The 12,688-nt window shown below is 34.7% G+C and overlaps 1 protein-coding gene across 1 annotated transcript in view; it reads right to left on the bottom strand.

Moving 5' to 3' along the window:
• The window catches only part of BMP5 (bone morphogenetic protein 5), a 115,510-nt gene that overhangs the window by 27,887 nt on the left and 74,935 nt on the right, over positions 1 to 12,688 (bottom strand). Inside the window, exon 3 of the mRNA XM_014851756.3 lies at positions 8,286 to 8,434. Coding sequence (XP_014707242.1) covers positions 8,286 to 8,434 — 149 coding nt within the window. The remainder of the gene's footprint in view (positions 1 to 8,285; positions 8,435 to 12,688) is intronic.

Below are 12,688 nucleotides of genomic sequence, written 5' to 3'. Positions count from 1 at the left end.
ACCGTACCCTCTCTGAGTATAATATTTATATATGTATAATGCTTACAGTGTAAATACATGCTTATAAGTTATAATTACCAGAGAAATTATCCATGCAATATAATAATGCCTAGAAAAAAGGTCAAATACCTTGTGAATTCTTCCAGTCACTTGTAGCTCATTCCCTCAGAGGACAAACACAGCCATTAACATCCATTTCTTAGGCAGTTTTTTCCTTGTGTCTTAAATCTGCCCTTTTTGCTCATTGATTTAATTTCTGGACGATGGGGAAAAGTTCAATTTTACATATTCATTTTATTTATTTAAATATTTGAAGACAACTACTCTTCAACTATCCTCCTAACTTATCCTTAAATATTCATCCAAACATCAAGCAAGTACTCTCAGTTTTCCAATTCCCCTTAACATTAGGCACTTACAGGACTTTTTCATTTATACTAAGATTTACCTAGAACAAATCGTAGGAGGATACGTTCCTTCTTCCTTTCTGAACATTCAGCAAAATATGTGAATCTTGCAGTTTCTTGGATGAGGAGACTCCCTCATTTATTTATTTGAAACCAATTGTCATCACCATAAATTCAGCACAAGGGACCCATATGGTTTTATGAACAAAAATGACTTAATTGCTTTATAAGATAAAGTTCAGATAAGGGAAGAGAACATTATCAAATCTTAAAATGTTTGAAAGATCCTCAGATAAGTGGACATAATTCAACTTTTTGAACTTAGATAAATAAGAATGAGAAACTGTAGTCAAAACAGCAGGACAAAAAGAAAAATATCACCCTTGATCTCTGCATTTCTTCTGCTACTTATTAGCACTGTGTCAGCTGATAGTCAGATTAACCAGCCACATAGATCAGCTGACCCTTGGCGCAGATAAATAGTCATCTGACAACACAGGGGCTTAATTTGGAGATTTTCCCCCTGAGGTAAAAACGACTGTTTTAGGGATCCCAAGGATAACACAACAAACTTATTGAACCAGATACTTCCATTGAAAAGCAGAAGATTCCAGAACTTACTAAATTTAAGCAGATATTATGTTAAGAACTCATCTCTCGCACACAAACATGCTCACATTTAGTAAAAGTAAAAGAATATCAAGTTAGTAACTTGTACATTTTTTAGATGTATAACGACATGAGGCCTTTAGATACTAGAACATATATTTTTTCTAATTATGAATATATATTCTGTAATTCAAAAGATGTCATGGAATTTTTGAAAAATCTGATTTTTTTGTGTATGTGTGAGGATGATTCCCCCTGAGCTAAAATTCATTGCCAATCTTTCTCTCTTTTTTTTTTTTTTTACTTGAGGAAGATTAGCCCTGAGCTAGCATCTGTACCAATCTTCCTCTATTTTTTTGCATGTAAGATGCCTCCGCAGCATGGCTGCTGAGTGGAGCAGATCCACGCCTGGGATCTGAACCCGTGATCCTGGTCCACCAAAGTGGAGAATGCAGAACCTTAACCATTCAGCCGTGAGGCTGGCCCCCAAATCTGACTTTTTTAACACAGAATATTTAAAAGATATCACAGGATATGGCAACTTTGAAGAAAATTTTTATCCGTATGTTAAATTACTCTGCACATAGCAAGCAACAATAGCAATAAAAAACACCTCAAGGTTGTAGAAAAAAATGATTAATCTCATTCCTTATCATGAACAGAGAAGTAGCAGTTGTCCGTTTCTAGGAAAGAACAAAAAACCCTACAAGTTGAAGAGTAGAGAACAAGGCAAAACCTTAGGTAATAAAAGTTTAAAAACAGCTACTGTCAATTTAATTGTACTAATAACTAAAGTTTTTTTTAGTTTTTATTAGTTTTTCTTTGTTTGCCCAATAATGTTGGTGAAAATAAAAGAGGATGAAATTGTTGGTGCTTTTAGAAAAGCTCCCATATGTATAATTTCTAAAAATCGAACAGACAAAACTCTTGTGTACCAACAAGGAGAAAACAAGCTATAACTTTACCCCTTTACAACGTCTGGGAAATACAGCCGCTGACCACCATGGGTTATAATCTGCAAAGGGGGCAACAGTTGCAATGGTTTATTTCCTTGACTTTCAAGGAGCTCATCTCTGATGTTCCTCCAATAAATTCATAAGGTCTCTTCAATTTTCTGATTATTTTATAGGAAATGTCATTTATATAGTGGAGATTTTATGTAATTTGCTATAAATATCAACACAACATATATTAGGAACTATTGGGCCCCACTCTTTAGCAAAGACTATCAATATTTCTTTAGGCTTGTGTTCTATGAATATTAAAATACTGCCTGTAATTCTGCAATCTTTGTAAGAAGTCATCTTGATTCATCAGGCTTGCTAATAGGTCTACTAAGTCAAATACTAGTAATTTATACTGAGGCTTCTCTAGGTTGGAACATTTTTCTGATGGCAATGGAGGCCAGCCTTTCATCAATTATCAATTATGGGGTTATAACCCCATTGAGTGACAAGAAACTTGTTTCCCTTATGTTCATTGATGGAATAAGTTACCCTCAAAATAACTGTTGTTTTTTCTAGGAATAAAATGGATGGGATTCAAGCAAACTACCATATTAAGTACTAATAATTTGATATTCTTTGGTACTTATAAATATCTAACCAATATAAGCAACCAATTGATCACGACACATATCTCTGAGTGTTCGTTTCTATTGGCTTCATACCCTAGATCAGAATAAACTTAAAAGCTTCCTATAAATAATCATTGCATCAACCAAAGCTATTAGACATGAGTCTAATAACACAACCATCTGTACACTGTGCCACCAACTGAAAGTTTACGAACATATATCCATAATCTTACCTTTCTCCAATGGACTATCCTTTGTGAATTTATCTAAAACTCCCTTAAATCGTCTGTACAATCTCCATGATAAAAGATTTGACCCTAAATTAAACGGTGCCACCTGGAGTAAGTGAAAAGCCCCTGTGCATTCTGTAGCCTACTTCTGCATAAAGACCTTTATTTTATTCCTGTCCTACCACGTGCCAGGTGCCATCATCTAAAACGACCTCACACTGTCCTTCTAAGGTAATTACTATTACACTCACTATATTGATGCTATGGCTAAAATATAACATATTATGTCAGAGCCAAGATCTGAATCTAGTTTTCCTAATGATTTCTTCTTAGGTTTTATATATCCAGAACGGGCTATCTGTTCTATTTATTTATCCTCCTTACTTAAGTATCAAAACTAAACTATAAGTTATCTATAGCAATAACTATGAATTTATTTATCTTATATTTAGTCATCAGTTATAATGGAATTTAATTTGATAGTTTAATACCTATGAATCTGTTTTTCTTGATTTGTCTACAAAATTTAGTGAAACTTTGAAATCTCTGACTTTAAGGCTGAATTTTTACCTTGACGCTTGGAAATTATGCCACAACTTTGTTCGAAGAAAAATGGATTTTACAGTCATTAAAAAAAGAACCTTATAATGTTTCTTGGATGTTAAACAATACTCTGACAAAACAACATTTTGACGACTTGAATACAAATGAATCAGAAACATACGGATTGAATTTTCCTTGACGTATAAGTGGGTTTGAATAGAAAGGGAAAAAGTCATTGGCAAAGTTTATTCTGAGTATTGCCAAACCTAAAAGGTCTGAAACCATAGGGTTTTTAAAAAGACATTCTAATGAACTCAAAAATACTATCTTTGTTTTTCCGTCTCTAAATTATTCTGTAAAACCAAGTTTGAAAAAAAAATTAATTTACTTGGAAGTTTTAAACTATATAAAGCATCAAACAATGGGAAAATTATAGTCTTTGGGGAGAAAACCCCAAGTCTTAAAAGCTATATTAAATTGCTCCCTGTGTAATAACCTCTGTGTGCAGATATGTATAAAGGATAATAATTACCATAGATTTATTAGCAATTTTAATAAAGAGCATAAGTCAGATAATTAATGTATCTTTATAATTTAGGGAACGGAAAATCTCATAATAAATTATGAGAGACCTAAGCCCACTAATTTACTATTAAAAAAAGAGTATTTTATCATAAAGGTTTATTAAGCACCATGAGAGAGCGCTTGAGAATTCTGAAACTGATTTCGCACAATTGGATAGAACCACTTGTCTGGAATTTCTAGATCTGGCCATTAAAGAAGCAGTAATGTTTCCTTTTTGTTTGATTGCTCGTATGTTCAGTTTGTTTTGCTGAAACAAACAGAGAGAGCTCAGAGAATTATCTATTCTGCATGAAAAAAAGTCAATAAGATATCTTTAAACTCTCCTGCCAAGTCCTTGACAGTTCATTTGTCAAATTTCTAAAAAGCGTATTTCACAAACTGACATATTTTCCACAAGTCCTCTGAGGAATCATAATGCTACTTTTGATTTCAACAGTCTTTTGATTTCCAAAATATATTTAGGTCTCTCTGCTATTTTTTCTTTGCAGGGGTAGGATAAACAAAATTTAATAATATACATCACTGACTTTCTCCTCACCTTATGATTGAAACTATTTTAACTACTGTACTGTGGTTTGCGGTACAAAATTGTGCTCCTGTGTTACACCAAACCGGTTTGGTTAATAATCACCAAAATTTTACAGGTTGAAATGTCTTCTTAGGAGTCACACATTCAGTGGCAGGTGGTCTGTAAGAGCCTCTTAAACCACAAACTCATTCAATGATCATTCAAGACATCTTTAACACCTACAACCCACATTGTACCAAGTACTGAGGGTACAACTGTGAATGAGAAACACGCATCCAACGACCTCATGAAACATATTCATTCAAACATGTAATCACGATGGTATTGCTATGATTAATTAAAGCAGCAAGTCTACTTCTTTTATGATGTGTGATCAAGCTACAAGAATATATATTATACATAAGTGAGATTTCAGGTCCCTGTCATGATTTGTTTCCAAATCACTTTGCTAAGAGCATCTGCAATCATGTTTAATACATCAAAGTTGTTCTGGTCAACTCTGGACTATCGACTCTCTCTAGACTATACCATGCCATTTTGCCATTCTATGCATTTACTCTCATCATTTCCTCATCCAGGAATGAATTCTCTGCTCTTGTTCTCATCACTACTCCGTATACCCCCACAACTCCCTCCCTCCTCATCTCCGTTCCTTGAAATCCTACCATCTGACCTAGCTTAAAAGCCCCCTGGACCATGGTCCTTTTGGCTCTGTTCCATTTAGACTTAACTATCTCTCTTCTGGTTTCCTAGAGTGTCTTGACTGTATCACCGTTTTTAGCATTTAGGGCACTTTACGCTTTGTAAAACCAGCTACATAAGTCTGTCTTCCATGTTATTTTTCTCCTTTAACATGTCATCTTGCATATATAGGCACTCAATCATTCTGTGTTGCACAAATGAATAAATGAATAACCAACAAATGGATACGAAAGCAGACTTTCATGAGTATCATCCTTTCATGACTTCCCATTACTTTTCCATTATTTCAAATAAAAGATGGTCTGTCTGCTTTGTTTGAAGCAATACCGCAATATCACATTGCAAACGTCAGCAATAGCAAGGAATGAAGGAGTAATAAGCTGAAGTGTGACTATTCACACTATAGAGAAACGTCTCATGTAAATTTTCCATGAGGTTGCAGTTAATAAAACTAAGGTACCGGAAGGGTCACTTGCTTTCCCGAGGTCATGTATATGCTCTACCTCTGGTTAAAAGCTGTTTTAAGCATTGCTTAAATGCAAAATCCAGCTTCCCTAGCATATTTAATCCTTTTAATATTTTCATGTTAGACAATATTAAAGAGACAAACAAAAGCAACAAAAGGCTGTGTATCTCAAACTTAGCTTTTAAAGGATTTGGAAACCTTTGAGAAAAGCAAAATATTAGTTTAATTTAGGCTCAAAAAAACACCCCCATAAATAATACAACAGTGATTTAAAGTAAAATTACGCCTAAAATATAAGGGAAATAAATCAAGGAGAAAGGGGAAATGCAAAGTATAAAGTAGTTCTTGGGGAGAAAAAGATAAAGATAGAAGCAAGAGAGCAAGACAGAAGCTAAATTATATAGACAGCAAAGCAAAGCGAACCAATACAAGAGAAGGAGCGAAAACCAGAGAGAAACTGCAGAATTTTCAAGTGGGGGCAGGCAGGAGGGAATTACAAGGAAACAGGCTGATCATATTTCACAGATCTCTTGAGTTGTTTAGTTAGACATTTCAAGCATATCCCCAAGGAGAAGACTGGGAGAAGCACATACCACTAATTTAATTTTTCTTGTTTGGGCCACATACCAGGGAAGAAACGACCGGTTCACCCCCACAGTGCTGATTTCCCAGTCACATTTCTGACCATAAATGTACAGTAGTCTAACATTGTAAGAATTCTTGGAAGATTATTTAAATATGTGCTTTTCTCAGCCTACATTTACAATGCTTGAAAATCCTTAATGAAAATCTCAAAGCCATAATTAGAAAATAATCTATAATTCAAAATATTTGAACTGTTTATAAAAAATTTTAAAATTCAGCATTATAACTAAAATCTATGGAAAAGTCTGGATTGGGGGGGGAATGAAACTTATCTGTAATCTCTTCACTAAGAACCTTCTTTTTCTAGCTCAAGATCTGAAGCACATGAAACTTTCAGTGGACTAACTAGGGAATATATTTAATCTGAGTCTGTCAACCTCATTCCATATACACACTTGGAGTAACAGCATTGGTTATGGTATTATTCTTAGGCTATGAATGTGATTGTAGGCAAAACAATGCCACTGTCAGGTCCTATTGCTTCTAGTAATGAACCCCTTGAAGGAGGCCCAAGACAGACTCAGCTTGTACTTAACTCCCTAGTTTATAAGTAAGGCTTTAGTGTAATACACCTAGGAGGAATGAGTGAGCAGACTTTAGGGCTAATGTTTCTGTTGCCTGATCCTGCAAGAAACCAAAGGCAGTAAAACTTAAATAAGGCGCGTTCTCTAATCAATCATCCTTTTAAAAACTACCCTCCCTGAGCCCGTCTCTAAAATTTGCAGGGTGTGAGGCAGAAGCGTAATGCAGGCCCATTTGGTACACTTTTAAATACTTAAAAGTACTAAATATTTAAAAAGCTAACAAATGATTAGATAAATTGTATTCTATCCTCCTGTCATGACAATAATAATTTTAAAGGACCTGGAAGTCCAGATTTAACTTTAAAACTTTTGGACTCGTCGAGTGATCACAGGAGACAACAGGGCTCTCTGAGCCAATTGGCCTTGGCTTCCTCAGCCTCCTGATCCAATGTGCCAAGACCCCTTTCACTGCAGTCTTTGCAAATTCTGTTCCACTTGTCTGAAATGCCTGCCTCCCCAATTTCTTCTTCTAATCACATCTCTCTGGATCTCTAAGATTGTAGCTCGAATTCACTCAATGCTGTATACTTATAAGCCCGTCGGACTCTTCTCAATGTGTAGTGACATGCATTCCATTGCATTATTATGTGATTGCTACCTTGGCCTCACTCCACTGCAAGCCTCATGAAGCCATCTCTGCATTTGCTCATCATTTTATCTCTAGCATCTAGCCAAATGCACAGCACGTAGTTGCTCAATGAATATATGTGAGGGTAAGAAAAGCTTCTGGAGCATCTTAAAAATGAAGATTTCCTACAGACCCCCCCCACAGTTGGTCCTGGAGCTGCTGTCTTTGACCAAATATTACAATATGTTAAGACCTAACTTGACATTACTTTCTGCAGTTTTTTGTGACTCTTGTTCCATTCCCATCTTCCCTTCCCCCATGTATTATTGGAAGCTCCTTTGTCTGTTTCTCTGTCACTTTTTCTATATATATTTCTTCGTTATTTTTTAGTCAGGTTTTGAGATATAATTTGCATATAGTAATATTCCTTCTTTTTAAAGATACGATTCTACAAGGTTTTACAAATTGTATGGTTGTGTAACCACCACTGCAATCAAGACATAGATCCCTAGCCCTTCTTATGTAGCTTTCTTTTGGAGTGTTGTATTACTGTAGTGTTACTTGTTTGCATACAGGTCTTCAATACCAGTCTAAACACGCCTTGAGAGCAGGAACACCTTCTTTACCCCTCCACCCCCACCACAGACCCTGATAATAAATGTGTGTTGAGTAAACCTGTTCATAAATCAATTAACTAATTAATATTTTGCCCGATCCTCTGGAATTTGCTAGCTTGCATGTTGTAAGTGTAAAGCATATATTGGCTAAATCGCACAAAAGACTGTATCTCTCAATGTGTCAAAAGCAGCACCACAAAAAAGATATGAAATTTTGTGCTTACCATCTCCTGTTTCTGCACAGAGCTGTAAGCCCAAATTGTTCTGTGGATTAATCACCCAGTGATTGCTGGTCACAGTGATATCAAAGACGAGCCAACCCACATCTAAAGCTTCGGCCTTTCTTGTGTCTAAAAGGAACAGATCTGCATCCCTAAGGAGGAAAAGAACAAAAAAAGTTAAAGGTTTAAAGAAAGATCATCATTTCCTATACGTAAGTGAAAACACTTTTTAAAATAACAGGAATTAATTAAAGAACAAGGGGAACCAGTGACTCAAGTGATGAGTAATAAGATGCAGAACCTTTTATTATGAGGCTCCAACCCAAACCTGGTGCGGATTAGTAATATCTGAAAGCAATTTCCATTTTCCTGCTCTTCATTGGCCTTTGCAAACCGACATAAAGGTCTTGATTTGGTCTCTGACAATCAGCGCTCCCCTAAACCACTATCTGTAAGAAGCCCTCACTGGCAAGTTCACTGAAAAGATCAAATGAATAGAGATGGAAGTGAAAGTTGCTGCTCCAGTTTGAATGAATATGGATTCTCCAAGGCAGGGAGCACAGGCAGGATGCGATGCAAGCATCTCTTTTAGAAAGAGTGTTCCATTTTTAGTTTTTATTTCATTTTCTGTTTTTATTATACAATTACTTTATGGATACCAAAGGCCAAGGGAGGGTCACAGAGTACACCACTGGATTAAAAGATAAATCCCACAGACCCAGCGATAGATCTACCATGATTTGCTGTAACATCTTCTGCAGAATAAGTGCCCTGGGGACAGTAATGGCTATGAATATGAACTCAGATGTTTCAGGATAATCTCCACAGTGTTACTGTTATTAACATTTATCAATCTTAATTTTAGCATTAAATTTACAAATGTATGACTATTTGTTGAATTATAATAAATTATTTTATTATTCCCTTACTGTAGGCAGGCTCTGAGCTAAATGTTACATATTTCTAACATTTAATCCTTACAACAGCTCTTTTATATTGATGAAATTGAGGCTGAGATAGGTTAATGGTAAGACACTGGAACTCCTTCAAAACAGAATAGAAATACACTACTATGCGCTTTTATCACCTTTTATACTGTGCTGTATCAGTTTAAGAGCATATTATTTACATGAGGAAAATCAAAGCTATGTCATAATAAGCTATGTTAAATACTGTTCTAATGCATTTGCCATCTATCTGCACCATAGAGGTCACTTCAAAGGTCGCTTACAAGATGTACAAAGCAAATTTCGAATAAAACCAAATTATGCACATATATTATTCCTTTAGAAAAAATACTCCATTATAATTGAAAACGGGACTATTTTTAACAGAAGTGAAGTAAAGAATCGCAGTCAATATTTTAGAAGCTACACCTTCATTTCTTTATTTCAACTTCACTTACGCCATTCTTCCATTAACCTAAAGAAATTAAAATAAACATATTATGATCAATTAAATCATCCAGCTACCCTACTCCAAACTATGAAACTTTCATTCCCCTTCACAATATTAAACATAGTGTTTCCCAATTGTTTCACTAGATATGAAGAGTTGCAGATACTTTTTCACATCCCATATAGGTCTCAGTTTGAGATACTGCAGAAATATGACAAGTATATACTGCAACACAATGAAAAGACTCAATTAGTTCCCATCTGAATTTTAAAGACCTGTTATATTCACAGTGTGATGGAATGTCAATCAAATTCTCCCTCTTCCTCCTAAATTGGAAAACCCACCAAATAAACAGAATTTAAGAAAATACAAATTACCCTTAAAATTTTGAGATATTTGGTAAATATCTTTGAAATGGTAATCTTGGAATTAACTTAATCACATTATTAGCTTCTTATACAGAAGAAGGAGTCATCCTGTAATTTGGGAAACACGCAAGTGCTACCCTGCTTTCAAGGCTGCTTTTATTTGAAGTCTGGTAAAAATGTTCTAACACACTCTGCAAACCTTATAATGCCATCCCTTGGCATGATATAAATAAACACTTCAAAAACAAAAATGAACAAAGAGGGAAATTTGAAGAGTAATTCCAACTAGTTAGCAAGTATCCTTAGGTATTTATTTAGATGATAGTTCCTATTATTTTTAAATTCTGCTATTTTTCCAGAAAAAAAAAATCCCCAAATTATCCACATTCATGTCTCAAAACTTTTAAGTACGTCTGTAAGGAAAATGGTTCCACTTTAAGGGATATATTTAGAAAAAACACCAGCCAAAGGATTCCAGCAAGCCCTAAATATTTGAACTTCAGTCATGCAAATCACAATTCAGTGGAAGGTAAATCTAGGGAAATAGTGTGGTTTGAGAGATCCATATACTTCCAGTTCACCTCTGAAAAGTTATGAAGGTTCAGTTGCTTTCCTAAGCTCCACGGTTTCCTGTTCTTGAGTCAAGCTGTTTTATTTTTGGCTGATAACTTCTCTTCTTTAATTTCTCCTCTCTTCTATTGTACAAGAACCTCTTTTGCATTACCTCCAGACAATAGAATATGCTTTGAGAGAATCAAGTCTATCACTAATAAACACGAAGGTAACCATTCTGTGATTTTCACTCATGTAGCGCCTTTCTTAAAAATAAATTCCCACCCATTCTGTAGAGAGTTAGATGTGACTTTTTTGAAGTATAAAGTTACTCCACTAAAAATTGGCACTTATATCACTGGAAAGAGTAGAAATACTAAGTATTTCGCATGAACAGTATAAATAAACTTGTTAAAATTGCCCCATCTTACCATTTTTACCTGATTTTTTTAATAGAAATTCTTGCAATATCTAGTTTAAAAAATTTTAAATATAAATGCATTTAAAAAGAATGCAGTAGAGAGAAAATATATATGTAGAAAAAGACACATTTATAGCAGAAATAAATCCATAATATAGTTCGTGTATATTTTGTACAATTATAAGAACGAAACTAAGATTAAAATCTAAATTCTAGCAAAGGAAATAAAGTCCATTTACATGGGTGTATACAAGCAAATATTTCAGAATGGCATAGTGTTAGTTTCCTAGGGTTGCCATAACAAAGTACCACAGACTGAGTGGCTTAAACAAAAATGTATTGTCTCACAGTTTTGGAGTCTGGGAGTCCAAAATCAAGGTGTTGCCAGGATTGGTTCCTTCGAGGGCTGTGAGGGAAAGACCTGGTCTGAGCCTCTCTCCTTGGCTTGTAGGTGGCTTCTCCTTGTGTCTGAACATCATCTTCCCTCTTTATATGTCTCTGTGTCCAAATTTCCCCTTTTTATAAGGACACCAGTCATATTGGATTAAGGCTCACTCTAATGACCTCATTTTATTTTAATTATCCCTTTAAAGACCCTCTCTCCAAATAAGGTCACATTTTGAGGTATTGGAGGCTAAGACTTCAACATATGAATTGTGAGAGAGTAGGGAACACAATTCAACCCATAATGCTATTTAAAAATATTTTTTAAAAAGGCAGGAAAAATCCTGGATGTGAATGGTCTGTGTTTATTGACATTACAGCAATTATCAACACCGAAATGCTTTCAAAAACAAATACATGAGAGTAAATTTATATTGATGAAAATAATTCATAATTACTAACATTTCCATTTTTCTTTTTCAGGTAGAATTTGAACATTTGTCTTGGCTATGAGACAGATTAGAATAATAATTTCTTATATAGCTAAATTAAGTCATCATGAAGTTGTTAAATACAGAGTCATATTTAACAGATAAAGCATTTGCAACACACAGGTGGACTTACTGGATACGAAATACATAGAAACATATAGCTACCCAAAGGGGAAAAATAACGTGCATATGTGTAGATACATCTATACAGCACAAATACATTTGAGCAGATCTTACTTTAATCCTGAGCAGAAGTTTAACCATGTCTAGTGGTGGGATATTGCTGCACATGTAGATACTGATTTGCAAGAGTGCTCTTTATTTTTACTGAGAGAGCAAAGAGTTTTGCAAACGTGCCTTGGGAGTCTCAAAACACCAGAAGGGTAGGTACTTCACTAAGCACTGAGCAGCAGGAGCCAAAATTCAGCAAAATTTGCGTTATCATCGTTCTTACAACTCACCGGAAAATACAGATTGGTGGAATGGGAAAATTGAGGCTCTACATCTAAGAATACGACAATGGAAGAGATAAAACTTAATATTTATTATCTTTATATAAATATCGGTGTACTGTAATGAAATCAATAAGGATTTGGGGATCAGACAGAGCTTGAACAATTAAGGAATTCCCCAGCTTCAGTGTCCCCACGTATAAAAATTATAGCAATTATCAACACTGTAGTGTTTTCAAAAGCAAATATGTGAAAGTAAATTTATAGTGATGAAAATAATTCATAATTATTAAAATTTCTATTTTTATTTTTAGAAATAAAAGAAAGCCTTTTATTTTAT

The sequence above is a fragment of the Equus asinus genome, chromosome 8 (genome assembly GCF_041296235.1).
Source record: "Equus asinus isolate D_3611 breed Donkey chromosome 8, EquAss-T2T_v2, whole genome shotgun sequence".
Taxonomy (NCBI): Eukaryota; Metazoa; Chordata; class Mammalia; order Perissodactyla; family Equidae; genus Equus; species Equus asinus.
The sequence above is the reverse complement of the archived record's forward strand: the minus strand, read 5'-3'. Positions and strand labels throughout refer to the sequence as shown.